At 27.6% G+C, this 15,830-nt stretch overlaps 1 protein-coding gene across 1 annotated transcript; it reads left to right on the top strand.

The window, feature by feature from the left end:
• Nucleotides 1-6,235: 6,235 nt before the first annotated feature.
• Nucleotides 6,236-7,554, top strand: LOC127258550 (transcription factor CSA-like). The gene is made up of 3 exons (XM_051285429.1): nucleotides 6,236-6,464; nucleotides 7,053-7,385; nucleotides 7,454-7,554. Exons 1-3 carry the CDS (start codon nucleotides 6,236-6,238, stop codon nucleotides 7,552-7,554), a joined length of 663 nt encoding a protein of 220 aa, XP_051141386.1.
• The last annotated feature ends 8,276 nt before the right edge of the window (nucleotides 7,555-15,830 follow it).

Below are 15,830 nucleotides of genomic sequence, written 5' to 3' on the forward strand. Positions count from 1 at the left end.
TGTCTCGTAAGGGATGGTTGGTAGTGCGGAGATGGATTTGTGACCGTGAAGTCATAAGTTCAAATTTCGATACACCTTCTGGGATATTACGGATTTCACGGATTCACATTGAGTTTGGAGTTTTGATTTGAATTTGAATTTAAATAGTAGTATGGACTTGATATATGTAGGAAAAAATAGTACCCTCCAGTCCCAATCGAAAAGATTTTTTGGAATTTTGTAGTAAATTAAGAAATAATATTAATATTTTATCGGTTATTGGAAGTGTGTAAGATAATTTTAATATTTTTGTCTTCTGTATTTTATATATAAAATAATTGTATATGTAATAGTATATTTATATTTGATTTATACACAAAGTCAGAGCAAAAATATCAAAAATTTCTTACACACTTCCATTAATCAATAAAATAGTACTTCATCCGTCCCAATACAATAGTCATGTTTATTATTTTTGTCTGTCCAAAATAATAGTCTTATTTCCATAAATAATCATATCACTGTATAACTACCCTTACTCTTTCATTATTATTACACAATTGCTACTACCTTTTACACTAATACACTCACAAGGGCAAAAATGTCTTTTACCTATACTTTTTATTCACTATCAATATAATATCAATATTCCTTAAATATCGTACTAAATACAACTAAAACTATAATTTTAAAACGGATGAAATATTATTTTTTAATCTATTACAAAATCTTAAAAAACCCTTTTCAATTGGGATAAAAAAATATTATTTAATTCTATACTTGAATGAAAATTCCAAATTAAACAAACCCAGATAAAATGTCAAAGAAAGGCACCCCACCTCATTAGAATGGTCTCATTCCACTCTCACATTAGAAGATAGTGGAACTCAAGTTAAATAATATTTTTTTTAATAAAATGCACTACACCACATTACAATTATTTGATAAAAAATTAAAAAAAATAAAAAATGTTTCTTTATATTATTCCTAAAAAAATATTTTCCTTACAAAATATCAAATTAAATGTATATACTGTAAATTTTTTATATTATAGTAAAAATTGATTTTATATTTAAAATATTATATCATTATTTATTAATATCACATCAAACAAAGATGGTTAAATAAGACTTTTAACGCATATCTATATCATAGAATAATAAATATACATATATAAAACGGGGATCTAAGTTTTGATTGGGTCAAATATGCTGTTCATTTAACCCAATTAACATATAGAATAAAAATATATAATATAATATACTCTTTCTGTCCTATAATTAAATATTTATTTATTTTTTTGACATAGTTTTAGAAATATTAGTATTATACTGTGATATAGTAGGAATAAAATAGAAATAACTAAAATAACCTTATTAGTATGGTGTGATATAAATGTAATGACATTTGTGTAATATATTGTAAGTTGTAAGGATATTTGTAATGTTAGGTAAATAGTACAGTTACTAAAAAAAAATTGATACTTTATTATGAGACAGACTAAAATAGAAAAATGAATACTTTGTTATGAGACGGACTAAAATGGAAAAATGAATACTTTGTTATGGGACGGAGGAAGTATAATGTAATATGTAAAAGTATATATTGTATACCTTTATTATATATATTAATTTGACCAAATTAGCATAAAATCTATATATAATATTCCCTCCGTTCTAATACAATAGTCTTGTTTACCATTTTTGTTCGTCCCAAAACAATAGTCTTATTTCCATAAATAACTATATTACCAAAAAATTACTCCTACTTTTTCATTTTTACTACACAATTATCATTATTTTTTACACTAATACATTCACAAAGGTAAAAAAATCTTTTATCCATACGTTTTACCAACTACCAATATAATATCAATATTCCTTAAATTTCGTGCATAACCCAATTAAAACTATATTTATGGGACGAAGAGAGTATAATAATATTAAATAAAGAGATAATATAATAATATTTATTGTAGATAATTATTGAAAGAAAGACAATAACTAAATATTAATTTTTTATTTTTTTAAATACAGTATAAAGGTAAATTTACAGGACAGATAAAAAAACTAAAAAAATAAATAAGTTTGTGTATCAACAAACATACCTAAAGCATGAGGCTCCTATACAGCCCAGCCCATAACTGAAAAAATAAAAAAAATAATAATAATAATAAATAAAAATATATAAATAAATAAATAATAATAATAATGAAATAATAGGCCCAACATCAGCTAAAAGGGTGCATTTGGATGAAAATTTAAAATTTATATTTAAATTTAATTTTAAATAGTACTTCCCCAGTCTAGAGTTATATTTTTGTTTTTTTATTGTCCATTTATAAGAGTTATACTTTTTATTATTAATTATCTATTCCATTATTCTATCATTATTTATTTAAATATCATTGTATTATAAATAAATTTACACAGAGAAATTTGTCATTTAACTTAAAATATCATCGATTGTCATTAAAATATAGGATAAATTTCGTAACTGGACCTTTTATCATTTTAGTCATGTAAGTGGAAGTTATTGCAAACTAGTTTCGTAAATGAAAAATTTTGCAATTTTAGTCATTCGGCGCCGGAGATACCTACGTGACACCTGCGTGGCTCGCCGAATGACACATGTCCGCCAAGTCAGCGACACCTGGCGGACACATGGATTATTTTTTTAAAAAAATATATATCTATTTCTGTCTTTTTTGTAAAAATTAAAAAAGTTTTCAAAAAAAAATTAAATTAAATTTTTTTAAAAAAATGTAGGTTTATTGAGTTGTCTCTTTTTTTAATGAACTATTAATTTATGCAGACTAATGTTTGCTTATGAATACAAGGTTTACTTAATATTTGTTATGAGTGTAGGTTTATTGTGTCATGCGATTTGATTAGGCGAAAAGGGTTACTAGGTTGTAATAGATCCCAACGGGAACAACCATTGGTAAATGATTTGTCCAAAATGGTGGAGAGTGTTGATATTTTGGCCCAACCCATTATACAAACCCGACCCGCAATCTAAACCCTTTAACCCGGCCCGATTCTAAGGCCCGACCTGACCCGCGCCTTATAACTCCCTCTTTCCTTCTCATTCAGTTCAGATGATATCGCGGTTCGTTCAAGTTTTCTCTCTGGTTTTTCCATCTTCTTCGTCCTCGCGATTTCTGGTGAGTTTTGGGGGTTTTGATCTCTTCGCCTTGTTTTCGTGCTATTCCTTCTGGTAAGTTGTTCCTTTTCGTGTGCTCCGTGAGGTTCTTGGAGAAATCGATCGATCAGAGTTAGGGTTCTAAGATCGAGTCCGTTGGTTTGAGGTTTTGCTTGGAGAGGGTTGGGTTAGTCCCTAAATGAGTCTTTAGGTTGTAGACTGAGCCGTTAAAATAGTTTCCCCGATTGTTTTTTCCGAGTTGCTTGGGAATCGCCAGAGAAAAAAGTTTGCTGAAAAAGTCACCGCCGGAAGAGGGAGCCGCCGATGTCCGTTGCCTTGCTACGGTGTGCCACTGCTTGGGTCAACTCGCCAGAGAAGGAACTATTGGTTGTCGGTCATCATCGTCCTTTTGAGTGAAACAAGAGCTTAATTCTTGTTTTTAGCTTATATTTGTTTGTCATTCTTAGTTTAATTTCTAGCACCTTATTGGGTTTTAATATTGTGAACACATTCTATTTGATAAGTTTTGGTTGTTGATATATTAGTTAAATAAAACAAATAACATCGATCAAACTTAATAGTCTGCTCCCGTAAATGTACGTATCTTTAGAATTCCAATAGTTGTTAAATAACATATGGGCATGCACCATAGACTCTATCTTTCTCTAAAAGAGAAAAAACAAAGTTTAATATGCCGCAATCTCAAAAGCCATTTGAGAATGACTAGAAGTTAAATATAAGTGTCGGTTGTTATGCGAAGAAACAATCTTTAAAAATTTTGCATGATTTTAAGGATGGAGAGAGTGTAAAATATCAAATTCCATTAGTTACTAATAAAATTTATACTAAGAAAATACTATTTTTGTCTCAATTCAAAGTATTATTTTTATCATTTTTGTCTGTCCACTAAAAAATATATATTTTCTATTTTAGTAAAAATAATTATATATTAATACCAAAAATACGTTTAATTTTATTTAACTTACAAACATATCATTATATATATAATTACTTTATAATAAAGTCAAATTGTGAAAATGTTAAAATTTCTTATATACATTCACTATAAAACTCCAAATGATGCATTCGAATGGGATGGAAGAAGTATAAAATTGCTTTAAAGAAATGATATTTAATGTCAAATTTGTTTCAAGTATATACTTTAATACATTTTGTTGGAATATTTATTTTTCTCAATTTATATGTGAGAAAATTTGAACACAAAAATATTCATTCAATAATATTATTCATTCAATAAAGTTTTTTTTTTTTATAAAAATACATTATTTCGTCTCAAAAAATAATAAATAAAATATTATTTAAACAAAATTTCAATTAATAATTTATTTCAAATCAATTTTAAATCATAATTTATTTTTAAAAATTTTTTAAATAATGTTGCAATAGATACATTGAATTATATAAAAAATTAATGTCCCTGTCTTAATTCAAAGTACTTTGTCTACCATTTGTATCTGTGTTACTTAAAATACCTCTTTAGTAAATGTAATAATAACTCCGTTTACCCAATGTGTTTAGATTGATTATTTTTTTTTTTTTTTGTGGCCAGAAAAATTGTGTAAAAAAGATATAAAATATACTTCCACCGTCATAATTCAAAGTACTTTTTTTACTATTTTCGTATGGACTTCAAAGTATCTATTTCCTATTTTTGAAAAAGTAATCATATATTAATACCAAAATACCCTTAACTTTTATTAAAATTACAAAACATCTCATTAAATATAAAATTAATTTATACTTAAAGTCAAATGGCAAAAATGTCAAAAACTCTTACACATTTCCACTGACCAATAAAATACTAGTATTATTTTTTAATTAATATGCTATAAAACCACAAAATGCTCCATTGAATTGGGACAGAGGAATATTATTTTAAATTGAATATTTTATTTTTTGAATTTTTTAAATAAATATTTAAAATTTTGTGACTTTTTATTTTTATAAAAAATATTTTATATTTTACATTATTATTTTTTTTGAATCGCGGTTGAAAATTAATGTTGGGAGAACAAAGTTGTACACTATTACGAAAATTACATTTACTTTTTACTTAATTTACAAACATATCATTATATATACATCTACTTTGTATATAAAGTTAATGGGTAAAAATGTCCAACTTCTTACACACTTCCACTAACTAATAAAATACTACTAATTATGTCCACTCATAAAGTATACACATTTTTATTTTGAGTTGTCAAATTACAAAATAATCAATCTTTTTTTTTAATAGCTATGAACCTCACTATTTTCTGCAAATTATCTCTATTTTACCATAAAAAAATAAGGCAAAATTGTCTTTCAACTATTTTTAACCACTATAATTAAAATATTATTATTTGTTAAAATCCGCGCCAAAAGTAAATGTATACTTTTTAAATGAATGAAGTGAGTATTATTTCTTAATTTACTACAAAACCTCAAAATAGTACTCCTCCGTCATTCAAATCTATGTTCATTTTTCTTTTTAGGTTGTCATTGAAAAATATTCCCGTTACCTTTTTAAGTAAAAACTTATTACATTTTTGTACATTTTTTTACTATAAAAGAAAAAAGTAACAATTGTTACTCACTTTTATTAAAATCTGTGCTCAGTCAAATGAGCATACATTTGCATGACGGAGGGAGTATTTTGGATGTGACGGACATAGTATTTATGACAGGTAAATTAATCACGACGAACAACCAAATAAATTAAAACAGATGCGCTATGAAATAAAAACCAACGTTCAACCAAACAGCGACTATCCAATCAGCCTAATCAATAAAACATATTTATAACATTTATAGTCGTGGAAACGACAAACAATGCTCTGTACGGAAGGTCGGGGCTTTAACTCCAAGTGAATCACGACCGTCCGTTCTACCCCGAGTTCACATAAGGAACGGCGCAGATCGTATTTCTTTAGTTGTTGGACTCTAATATCGAGCCCGAATTAAATCAACTAACAACTAAAAAAAAGTTGTTAATTAATACGCCAATCATAAATACGTTCATGCATATACACTATATACACTATATATATGTAATGTATATCTTTCCATCTATCCATCTATCGTTTCTCCGACCTCAATTATTTTGAAAATGGCTCATTTACGAAGAAAAAACATCCTTAATCTTCCCGAAGCCCCCGGACTCCGATATTTAGAGGGCGACGGGGACCAAAAGATTGTCGGACAAAGGTCCGGGAGTAGCAATCCCGGACTTCATTGGATTTGGCGGGCCGAGGAAGACCAGAAGCTGAAAGAAGCCGTCTCTCAAATGGGACCTCAATACTGGGATATCATCGCTCAAAAAATTCCGGGAAGATCTGGTTTGTTTAGTTGGTGATTTTTTTTTAATTTAATAATAATTTCAAAATAATATTTTGTAAGATAAAAATATTATATTTTTATATGAAATTATGAAAATTATATATCCATGGTTTTCAGAAAAATCACAAAAGAACAAATTCATCGTATATCTTTTTAGTTTAGTTTTATTTTTTTTTATTTAAATAGTAATTTAATAGTGATATTTTTTTAATAAATTTAATCATATACATTATAAATACATTTATACTTGTACTTATTTATATCAATAAAATAAATTAAATTTAAAAACAAAAATTTTTTACGTACAAAAACTTATCGGCAAACTCAAAAATCTTTTACATAGTGTAGTAGGGTCTACTTTTTATTTTACTAAAAATAAATATGTTTATATAGAAACTTAGGGATTATTTGTTTTATGTTTTATCTAAAATTTATATCAACATTTATTTATATTATATTAAATAATTAATTTATTAAAAATTTTACTATAATTTTCAAAACATACAAAAATCAAATTAATATTTTTATATCGATTGAATACAATAAAAATAAATATTTTTACCGATTTTAAAAATATGAATTTTCAGGTGAAAGCTGTAAGCACAGATGGTTCAACCATCTGGACCCCCGGTTCAACCGGCAGCCGTTCACCGCCGCCGAGACGGACCGGCTGCTGGCGGCGCACGCCGCCCACGGCGGCGACTGGAAAGCCATCGGCCGCCTCTTCCCCGGCCGGACTCACACCTTCCTCAAGAACAACTTACAGATAGCAATGGTCAAGAATCACCGTGAAGAAATTCCGGCAAACCAGGTTAACGTTGACGGCAATCCTATCCGGATCTCCGTCGCCGGAAATTTCAATAGCGAATATTCCGGCGGACCATTGGCCGTTGACAAAACCGTCGCTACTTCCGGCAAAGGTATATGCCATTTTTAATTTTAATTAATTAAAAAAAAATTGAATTTTGATTTTTTAATTAAGATGCAGAATCGGAGAGTGAAGAGACTTCGGGTGTGAGTGAGGATGACTCAGCAGGCGGCAATGGCAGATTCTATTATTATGACTTTCTCGGGGTGGGATCTTCTTGAGCTTGGAGGACCTGGGACTTGTGGTCCTGATTATGATTTATTATATGCGCTTTCTTTTCCGTTTTTAGTATTTCACATTATGGTTTGATGTAATGCTTTGCTATTCAATAAAATAATATAATATTTTAATAAATAAAACAGTTATGGACTCCCTCCTCTGTCACGCCTAATTTTCTTTTTTTTTTTCTGTCTTGATTTTATTATATATTTGATAAAATTAATAATTTTAAACATGTTTAATAAAATAAAGTAAAATAAAATAATACTCCCTCCGTCTCAGATACCGTGTCTGCTACACTGTAGACACAATATTTTAGGAGTGGTGTAATTAATAGATAATTAAGAATGTATTAGTGAAAATAATTATCTTATAATATAAATAATTATAAATTAAGATTAAGATAATTAATTAGTTTAATTAAAATAAAAAAAATAAAATTTAAAAATTTAAAATAAGATTAAAGTGTGTAATCATTTTCCAAAAAAGAAAAATGACATGATATGTGGAACGGACAGAAACAGCAGACATGGTATCTGGGACGGAAGGAGTAATAATCTTTTAATAAATAAGACGGTTATGTACTCCTGCCTATTTTTCTTTATTTATCTATCCGATAACAACATATAATTTTTTATTTTTTTTCTTTGATAAATTTATCGATTTAAATTATACTTAATAATTGTAAATCGGTTTAATTAAATTTTAAATCTTCAAAAAAAAAATTTTCATTTATATTATGATTCAATAAACAAATACTCCCTCCATCTCAAAGTATAGTCTTATTATGTTGGACAGGTTATTTAAAAAATATTGATATTATATTGGTAGTCGGTAAAAAGTAAGGATAAATGACTTTTTTGCCCTTGTGAGTATATTAGTGTAAAAAGTAGTGACAATTGTGTAATAATAATGAAAAAAGTAAGAATAATTTTATAATGATATGATTATTTATAAAAATAGACTATTGGAACGGACAAAAATGGTAAACAAGATTATTGTATTGGGACAGATGGAGTATTTTTTTTTATGTATATTTAAAAATTCTTAGTTTTTATAAAATTAATTTATATTAATTATAAATAAATATATGTTTTATTATATAAGATTTTATTTTTAAAAAATTGATATTCATATTATAAAATATCTAAACTCATATTTTAAATTTTTTAATTATATATATTAATTTATATCATAACTACTAGCCTAGTAAAATATATTTAAGTAATTTATATCATAACTACTAGCCTATTAAAATATATTATCTTAAATATTGTGTTCATTGGGTAAATAGAAAGTATTATTTATCAATAAATTTGTCTAGAAAATATTAATTAAATAAAATTGGGTATAATATTTTTGTAATAAAAACACCCTTGTAGCCCTATAAAATATCGGTCAGTGGAATAGATTTGGGCCAAAACTTTAACGTTCATCTACTATACAATGGACTCGTAACATGAGGCTATATATTCAAAATTTTATTTAATATTTATTATAATTATGAAAAAAATATATACAATATATATGTTATTTTGTAAAAAATAACATTTTTTACAATATAAATAAATAAAAATTTAAATATATATTGGGTATAATATAAATTCATAATCAAATCATTCCTATAAACATCAAAACTCCCCAAACACAAAAGAAACAACAAAATCCAAACTCATCCCAAAATTCAAATGAAAACCAAATCCAAACCCAACTTTTCCTAAACTCTCCTAAAGAAACACACCCATACTCCCTCCGTTCCATATCTATCTGTCTGTTTACATTATTAATATTATATTGGAATACAGTGAAATAAATGTAAAAAAACTAAATTAATTTTATTAGTATTGTATAATATAAAGGTAATGATATTTATGTAATGTATTGTAAGTTTCAAGAGTATTTGTAATGTTAGGTAAATAATACCGTTACTTAAAAAATGAAACAGACCAAAATAAAAAATTAAAAAAATTGTCAAACGACAGAAGGAATATAATATAACGTATATATATACATTTTATATATTTAAAAAAATTAATAATTTAATAAAAAATATTAAAATATTTTATATTAGCAATACAATTCTTTCATACTTACTATATATATATATAACAAATATATCTAAAAATATAAGGTGAACAAAGAACAATGTTATCTCATTTCTGTACGAGTAAAAATTAATGTTTTTGGAGTCGCAGAAGGGATGGTCGTGTAGGGGTTGGGGTCGGACTTGTGACCATAAAGTTATGGGTTCAAACTCCCAATACCTCATGTCCACCTAGTATGATTTTCCCGTCCTTATATGAATAATTTTATCTGATATGATAATAATTAAATTTTTTTTAGAGAAAATATTTAAATGAATAGTACAATTCCTCCAAAATCTCCAAAACAAACATACTTATGAAAAAAATATCACACTTTATTGTCTCAACTCATATCCTACTTCCTTTTTTTAAAGTGGTATTTTAATATTAATTATTATATTAAAATATAGTACAAATTAATAAAAAATTACAAAAATACTTCAATTAGTGTTTTATAATACTGATAAAATATTTGTACAAAAAAACTATACAATATAAGAATATTTATAATGTTAAATACAATTACACAAAAAGTAAATGTGATCCTTAGAAACTGACGGATGAAGTATTTTTTAAAATACTTTCATTTTGTTATTTTATACAAAAAAAAAATTAAATTAAATATTAAATTATTGACTTTATCATATACTCTCTCCGTCTCAATACATTAGTCTTGTTTATCATTTTTGTCTGTCCCAAAATAATAGTCTCATTTTTATAAATAATCATATTACTATAAAACTACTTTACTTTTTCATTATTATTACACAATTGACACTATTTTTTATATTAATACACTCACAAGAACAAAAAAAATTTTACATATATTTTTTATCAATTATTAATATAATATTAATATTTTTTAAATTTCATGTCAAATACAATCCCACTGTAGTTTTGAAGCGGAGATGGTATGGGAATTCAGAGCAGACACGTGTGAAAATTCATTTATGATGTTAGAGGTGTTCAGGAACAACGGATTGTTCCTGTGAGACAATCAATTCAAAATGTTAATTTATTAAGTCTGGGAGTGTAATTTTGTACTCACTGCCTCCTAAATAAATATATATACATACACATTAGAAGAAGACGCTTTTGCGGCGACATACCGCGCGACTATTCTATATAATATAATATAGTGAAATATTATTTATTTGAAATATAAACTGTAAAACAAAAATACAATCGAATTATTTGCGCTCAGGTCGGTTGGTCAGGTCGGTTGGTGTGGTCGGTTGGTCAAGTGGGTTGGTTAGCGGTCGGATAGGCAGGTCGGAAGGTCCTCAATCGGTTGGTTTGGTCGGTTGGTCCTCGGTCGGATGATCAGATCGGTTGGTTAGTGGTGGGATAAGCAGGTCGGAAGGTCCTCGGTCGGTTGGTCTGGTCGGATGGTTAGCGGTCGGACAAACAGGTCTGAGGATCAGCAGGTCGGATAGACAGGTATGATGGTCTGCGGTCGGATAAAGTAGGTCGGCTGGTCTGCGGTCGGATAGGCAAGTCAGCTGGTCCATAGGCGGATAGACTGAGATAAAAAGGGTGACCCTGCATCTCTTTATGAGTTTTGAAATGTCAAAAATAGCAAGGATATTTCAACTTTGATAATTGTTACGCACAAATAAATAATAATAATAATAAAAATAAGGATAGCAGGATCTTAAAGAAAGTTAGACACGAAGTCGGATGGAAAAGGAGAAAAATTTGAGCTCAGGTCGGTTGGTCGGATGGTCATGTGGGTTGGTTAGCGGTCGGATAGGCAGGTCGGAAGACCCTCGGTCGATTGGTCTGGTCGGTTGGTTAGCGGTCGGATAGGCAGGTCGGAAGGTCCTCGGTCGGTTGGTATGGTCGGTTAGTCCTCGGTCGGCTGGTTAGCGGTCGGACAGACAGGTCGGCTGGTCTGCGGTCGGATAAAGTAGGTCGCCTGGTCTGCGGTCGGATAGGCAAGTCAGCTGGTCCGCAGGCGGATAGACTGAGATAAGAAGGGTGACCCTGCATCTCTTTATGAGTTTTGAAATGTCAAAAATAACAAAGAAATTTCAACTTTGATAATTGTTACGCACAAAAAATAATAATAATAATAATAAAAATAAGAATAGCAGGATCTTAAAGGAAGTTAGACACGAAGTCGGGTGGAAAAGGAGAAAAATTTGCGCTCAAGTCGGTTGGTCGGATGGTCAGGTGGGTTGGTTAGCGGTCGGATAGGCAGGTCGGAAGGTCCTCGGTCGGTTGGTCTGGTCGGTTGGTCCTCGGTCGGATGGTTAGCGTTCGGACAGACAGGTCTGATGGTTAGCAGGTCGGACAGACATTTCTGATGGTCTGCGGTCGGATAAAGTAGGTCGGCTGGTCTGCGGTCGCATAGACAAGTCAGCTGGTCCGCAGGCGGATAGACAGGTCGCTTGGTGGGTGCGGTCAATGAGTCTTTTGGTCTACCGATTGGTCTCTGGATTGGTCGGTTGGGCTATTTGAGTTCTGGAACTGGTGGAGGCGTTTGGCGAGGCGGTTGATGTAACCGACCAAACGACGTTCCAAAACGTTTCGTCTTGGGCGGTTGATGGCGACGGTTCCAAAACGTCTTTTCAAGCCAATACAAAGGTAGGTTAAGGGCTAAATTTTCATTTTCGAAATGAGGGGCAGGATACACTTTTCAAGTGGCAGATCCGTACAACGCGTGTTTATAAGATATAATATATATATTTATCATTTTTGTTTTTTTCACTTAAAATTATTCTTTTATATTTTTAACTAAAAGTAACAATACATTTATATAAAAATATTTTTAAATTTTTGTTTAAATTATAAATATATCATTACACATACAATTATTTTATACATAAAGTCAAATGACAAAAACGTCAAAATTTCTTACGGATGTGGTTGTTTAGGGGTTTCGATTTTGGATTAAAATTTGAATAGTAAAAAAGTTTGAATTTGAATAGTTGTATAATATGATATTAATATATATTGATGTGATGTTTTAAATGTAAAATTACTTTTTATTACTATAATAAAAAAAATGAAAAAAATAAATGTTTGATTTGATATTTTTGAGAAAAAAATTTTGAGCGAATAGTAGAAATTTACAGAAATCCTTCAAATAAACACACCTTACATACTTTTACTAACCAATAAAATACTATTATTTCTTAATTTACTACCGAACTTCAAAGGATCATTTTGAAAATGGACGGAGAGAGTATTTAATAGTCTGAGGTTATTAGTCGCTCATCATTTTGCTCTGTTTCGAACTGGATTTTATCCAATCCAGTCTGATTTTTCCGGATCAAAAACCTCGTATGGATCCGAGGATCGTATTTGAATTCCGATTTGTTTTTATATGATTCCGGATCTAATATTTGTTATTCTGAATCGGATCCGGATTCTTGTATAGAATATTATTTATTAATATATTTATATACTTAATGTGTAATATTAGATGATTTAGTATATCTATTGTATACTTATTTTCTGATCTTTAATTATTAATTATTATGTTAAAATATAATACAAATCAAAGAAAAATAGAAAAAAAATACTTTTATTAATCTCTTATAATACAAATACATTACATTTGCACAAAAATTATATAAATATAAGAATATTTTTAATATTAAGTACAATAACACAAAAAATAAATGTACCATTTAGAGACGGACAAAAAGATTATAATTTATTTTTAAATGGATGAAATTTTATAGTTCATTTGTTTGTCAAACTTAGGGGCATTTCTTTTGTATGATGTCTCTAAGTTTGGCAAACGCAGATAATATTAAAATTGAAAATGTCCATTAATTAAATTTTAATTGTCGGAGTTTTTAAAATATTGAAAGAATTTATACATTGATGTGAACATAAATTCAGACTTAATATGTATAAGGATATTGGACCCGAGATCGGATCTGAATTAGTCCAAATCTGGTGGTATCGGATGTGGTGAGCAGTTTTTAAGCTTCGAAAAATCCAATTTTAAAATCGAGACAATATTGGGAGGACGGATCCGGATCTAGAACTTTAAGAACCATACTAGATCCTTTCCATTGATATGCCTAACTACCGTGTATATTTGGTGGTTACTTGTAATGTCGCTTTGGTAAAAGTTTAGGGGCGTGTTTGACAATTAGTTAATAGCTGTTAGCTTTGACTAGTTGATTCGATTAGTTGTTTGTATTAAAATATTTGGTAAAACAGTTATTAGATATTAATTGTTTGGTAAAATGACAATTGAAGACATTTATATATATATATTTTCTAATATATTCAATTGTGTTCTTTTGAGTTTAGAATGTTTGAAATTTTTGCTATTAGTTATTGAAAATTGTAAAAGTGTTACAAAATAGTATTTATTTTTATTATAGTTAGATTTAAAAAATAATATATTTTTATTGAATAATATATATAAATAGTTTTTTTTATTGAGAATGATGTAAAATATAAAACAATAAATTTTTTGTGTATATATTTATTATGTTAATTATCGATTAGTTTATTATATTTATAATTCTCAATACATTTAATTTATTTTTCATATAAAATTTATATGATGTAATTTTAATATAAAAATAAATTATTAATATTTGTATTTTATAATTTGTGTTGGCTTTAATAAATTTATTTATTTTACCATTAAAATAATTTATATATATAAAATAATTATTTTAAATTTATAAAAGTAAAACTATAATATAATAAAATAGTCTAATATATTTAATAAATGATCAAAATATATTTATTTGTGTAAAATGCATAATAAATTACTAAGAGCAAATAAAAAATATAAAAATTTAAACTGAAAAAATTATTTCAAAACGTTTAGTAAGTTAGCTTTTTGGGTTCAAAAAGCTATATCAAACACCTAAATTAGCGGTTTGAATGGTCAAACAGCTAAAAGTTGTTCAATAAGCTAAAAGTTCTTCAAAAGCTCTTTGTCAAATCAATGCTATAAATTGCTATCTTTTCAAAATAATAATAATAATTATTATTAATTTTGTCAAAATTAGTAATGCAAAAAATATGAAAGATGGAAAAAAAATGTAATACTCCCTCCATCTCAGAATTTGGAGTGGGTACGAGAATTAAGGAATAATAGTATTTAATTGAAAGTGTGTATAAAGTATAAGGTAAAAGACTAGAATACCGTTTTTTTGAATGATTTTAAAAAGTGGGTAGGTTAGAATAATAATTATGGGTAATTTGAAAAAGTATGAATAATTTGTTATAAAGTGAGGACTACAATAACTAAATAAGGAAACAAAACAATTGTTTTGAGACGGACGAAAATAGAAAAACAAGACAACTCTTTTGGGACGGAGGGAGCAACAAATTTATGGATGAAGTATTAGGGTGTGTTTCTTTTGAGAGAATTTGGAAAAAATCAGTTTGAGTTTGAATTGGATTTGATTTTGAGAATTTTGATGTGTATTGATTTGATAATTAATGATTATATTAGTGTAAAATTATAATATAGTACTCATTTTGTCTAGGAATAATTAACTTCTTATGATATTATTTAATTATTTTACATATAATTAATAATATTGATAGTTTTAAAATAAATTTAATATATATAATTAAAAAATTAGAATATGTATTTAAATATTTTTAAAAATTATACTCTTCTCATCCTATAAGTAAGTACCATTTGTTTTTTACACGTAATTTTAGAAATATTAGTATTATATTAAGATATAGTAGGAATAAAGTAGAAATGACTAAAATAACATTATTAGTATGTGTGATATAAAGGTAATGATATTTGTGTAATATATTGTAAGTTGTAAAGGTATTTGTAATGTTAGGTAGACAGTACAATTACTTAAAAAAGATGGATACTTTGTCATGGGATGAATTAAAATGAAAAAATGGATACTTTGTTATGGGATGAACGGAGTATCGTAATTATAAATTTTTGTATTTCGCATAAATTAATTTTATAAAATAAATGAAATTTTAAATATAGATGAAAAGATATTTATTTTTTTTAGTACGATGGATAATTAATTTGATTTATATTTATTAAATATATTTTATTTAAGGTTCAAAAAAACAAATTAAAATGGAACAAGGAGTATATTTTATTAATCTATAAAATATATTTAAATAAAAAATGTATAACTAATAGTTGTTTAAAGCATAATAAACACATTCCAGTCATGATTAATGCAAATCACTACCCGCCATCGCCGGCGCCGGCAATCGGCGAT

This window comes from Andrographis paniculata, unplaced genomic scaffold, assembly GCF_009805555.1.
Source record: "Andrographis paniculata isolate CXL003 unplaced genomic scaffold, ASM980555v1 Contig14END, whole genome shotgun sequence".
NCBI lineage: Eukaryota > Viridiplantae > Streptophyta > Magnoliopsida > Lamiales > Acanthaceae > Andrographis > Andrographis paniculata.

What these genes read in the sequence shown, in the direction of transcription:
- LOC127258550 (XM_051285429.1), top strand. Translation starts at nt 6,236, where the DNA reads ATGGCTCATTTACGAAGAAAAAACATCCTTAATCTTCCCGAAGCCCCC. An exon ending in AAAAATTCCGGGAAGATCTG is followed by an intron (nt 6,465 to 7,052) that starts GTTTGTTTAGTT and finishes ATGAATTTTCAG; the next exon opens with GTGAAAGCTGTAAGCACAGA. An exon ending in CGTCGCTACTTCCGGCAAAG is followed by an intron (nt 7,386 to 7,453) that starts GTATATGCCATT and finishes ATTAAGATGCAG; the next exon opens with AATCGGAGAGTGAAGAGACT.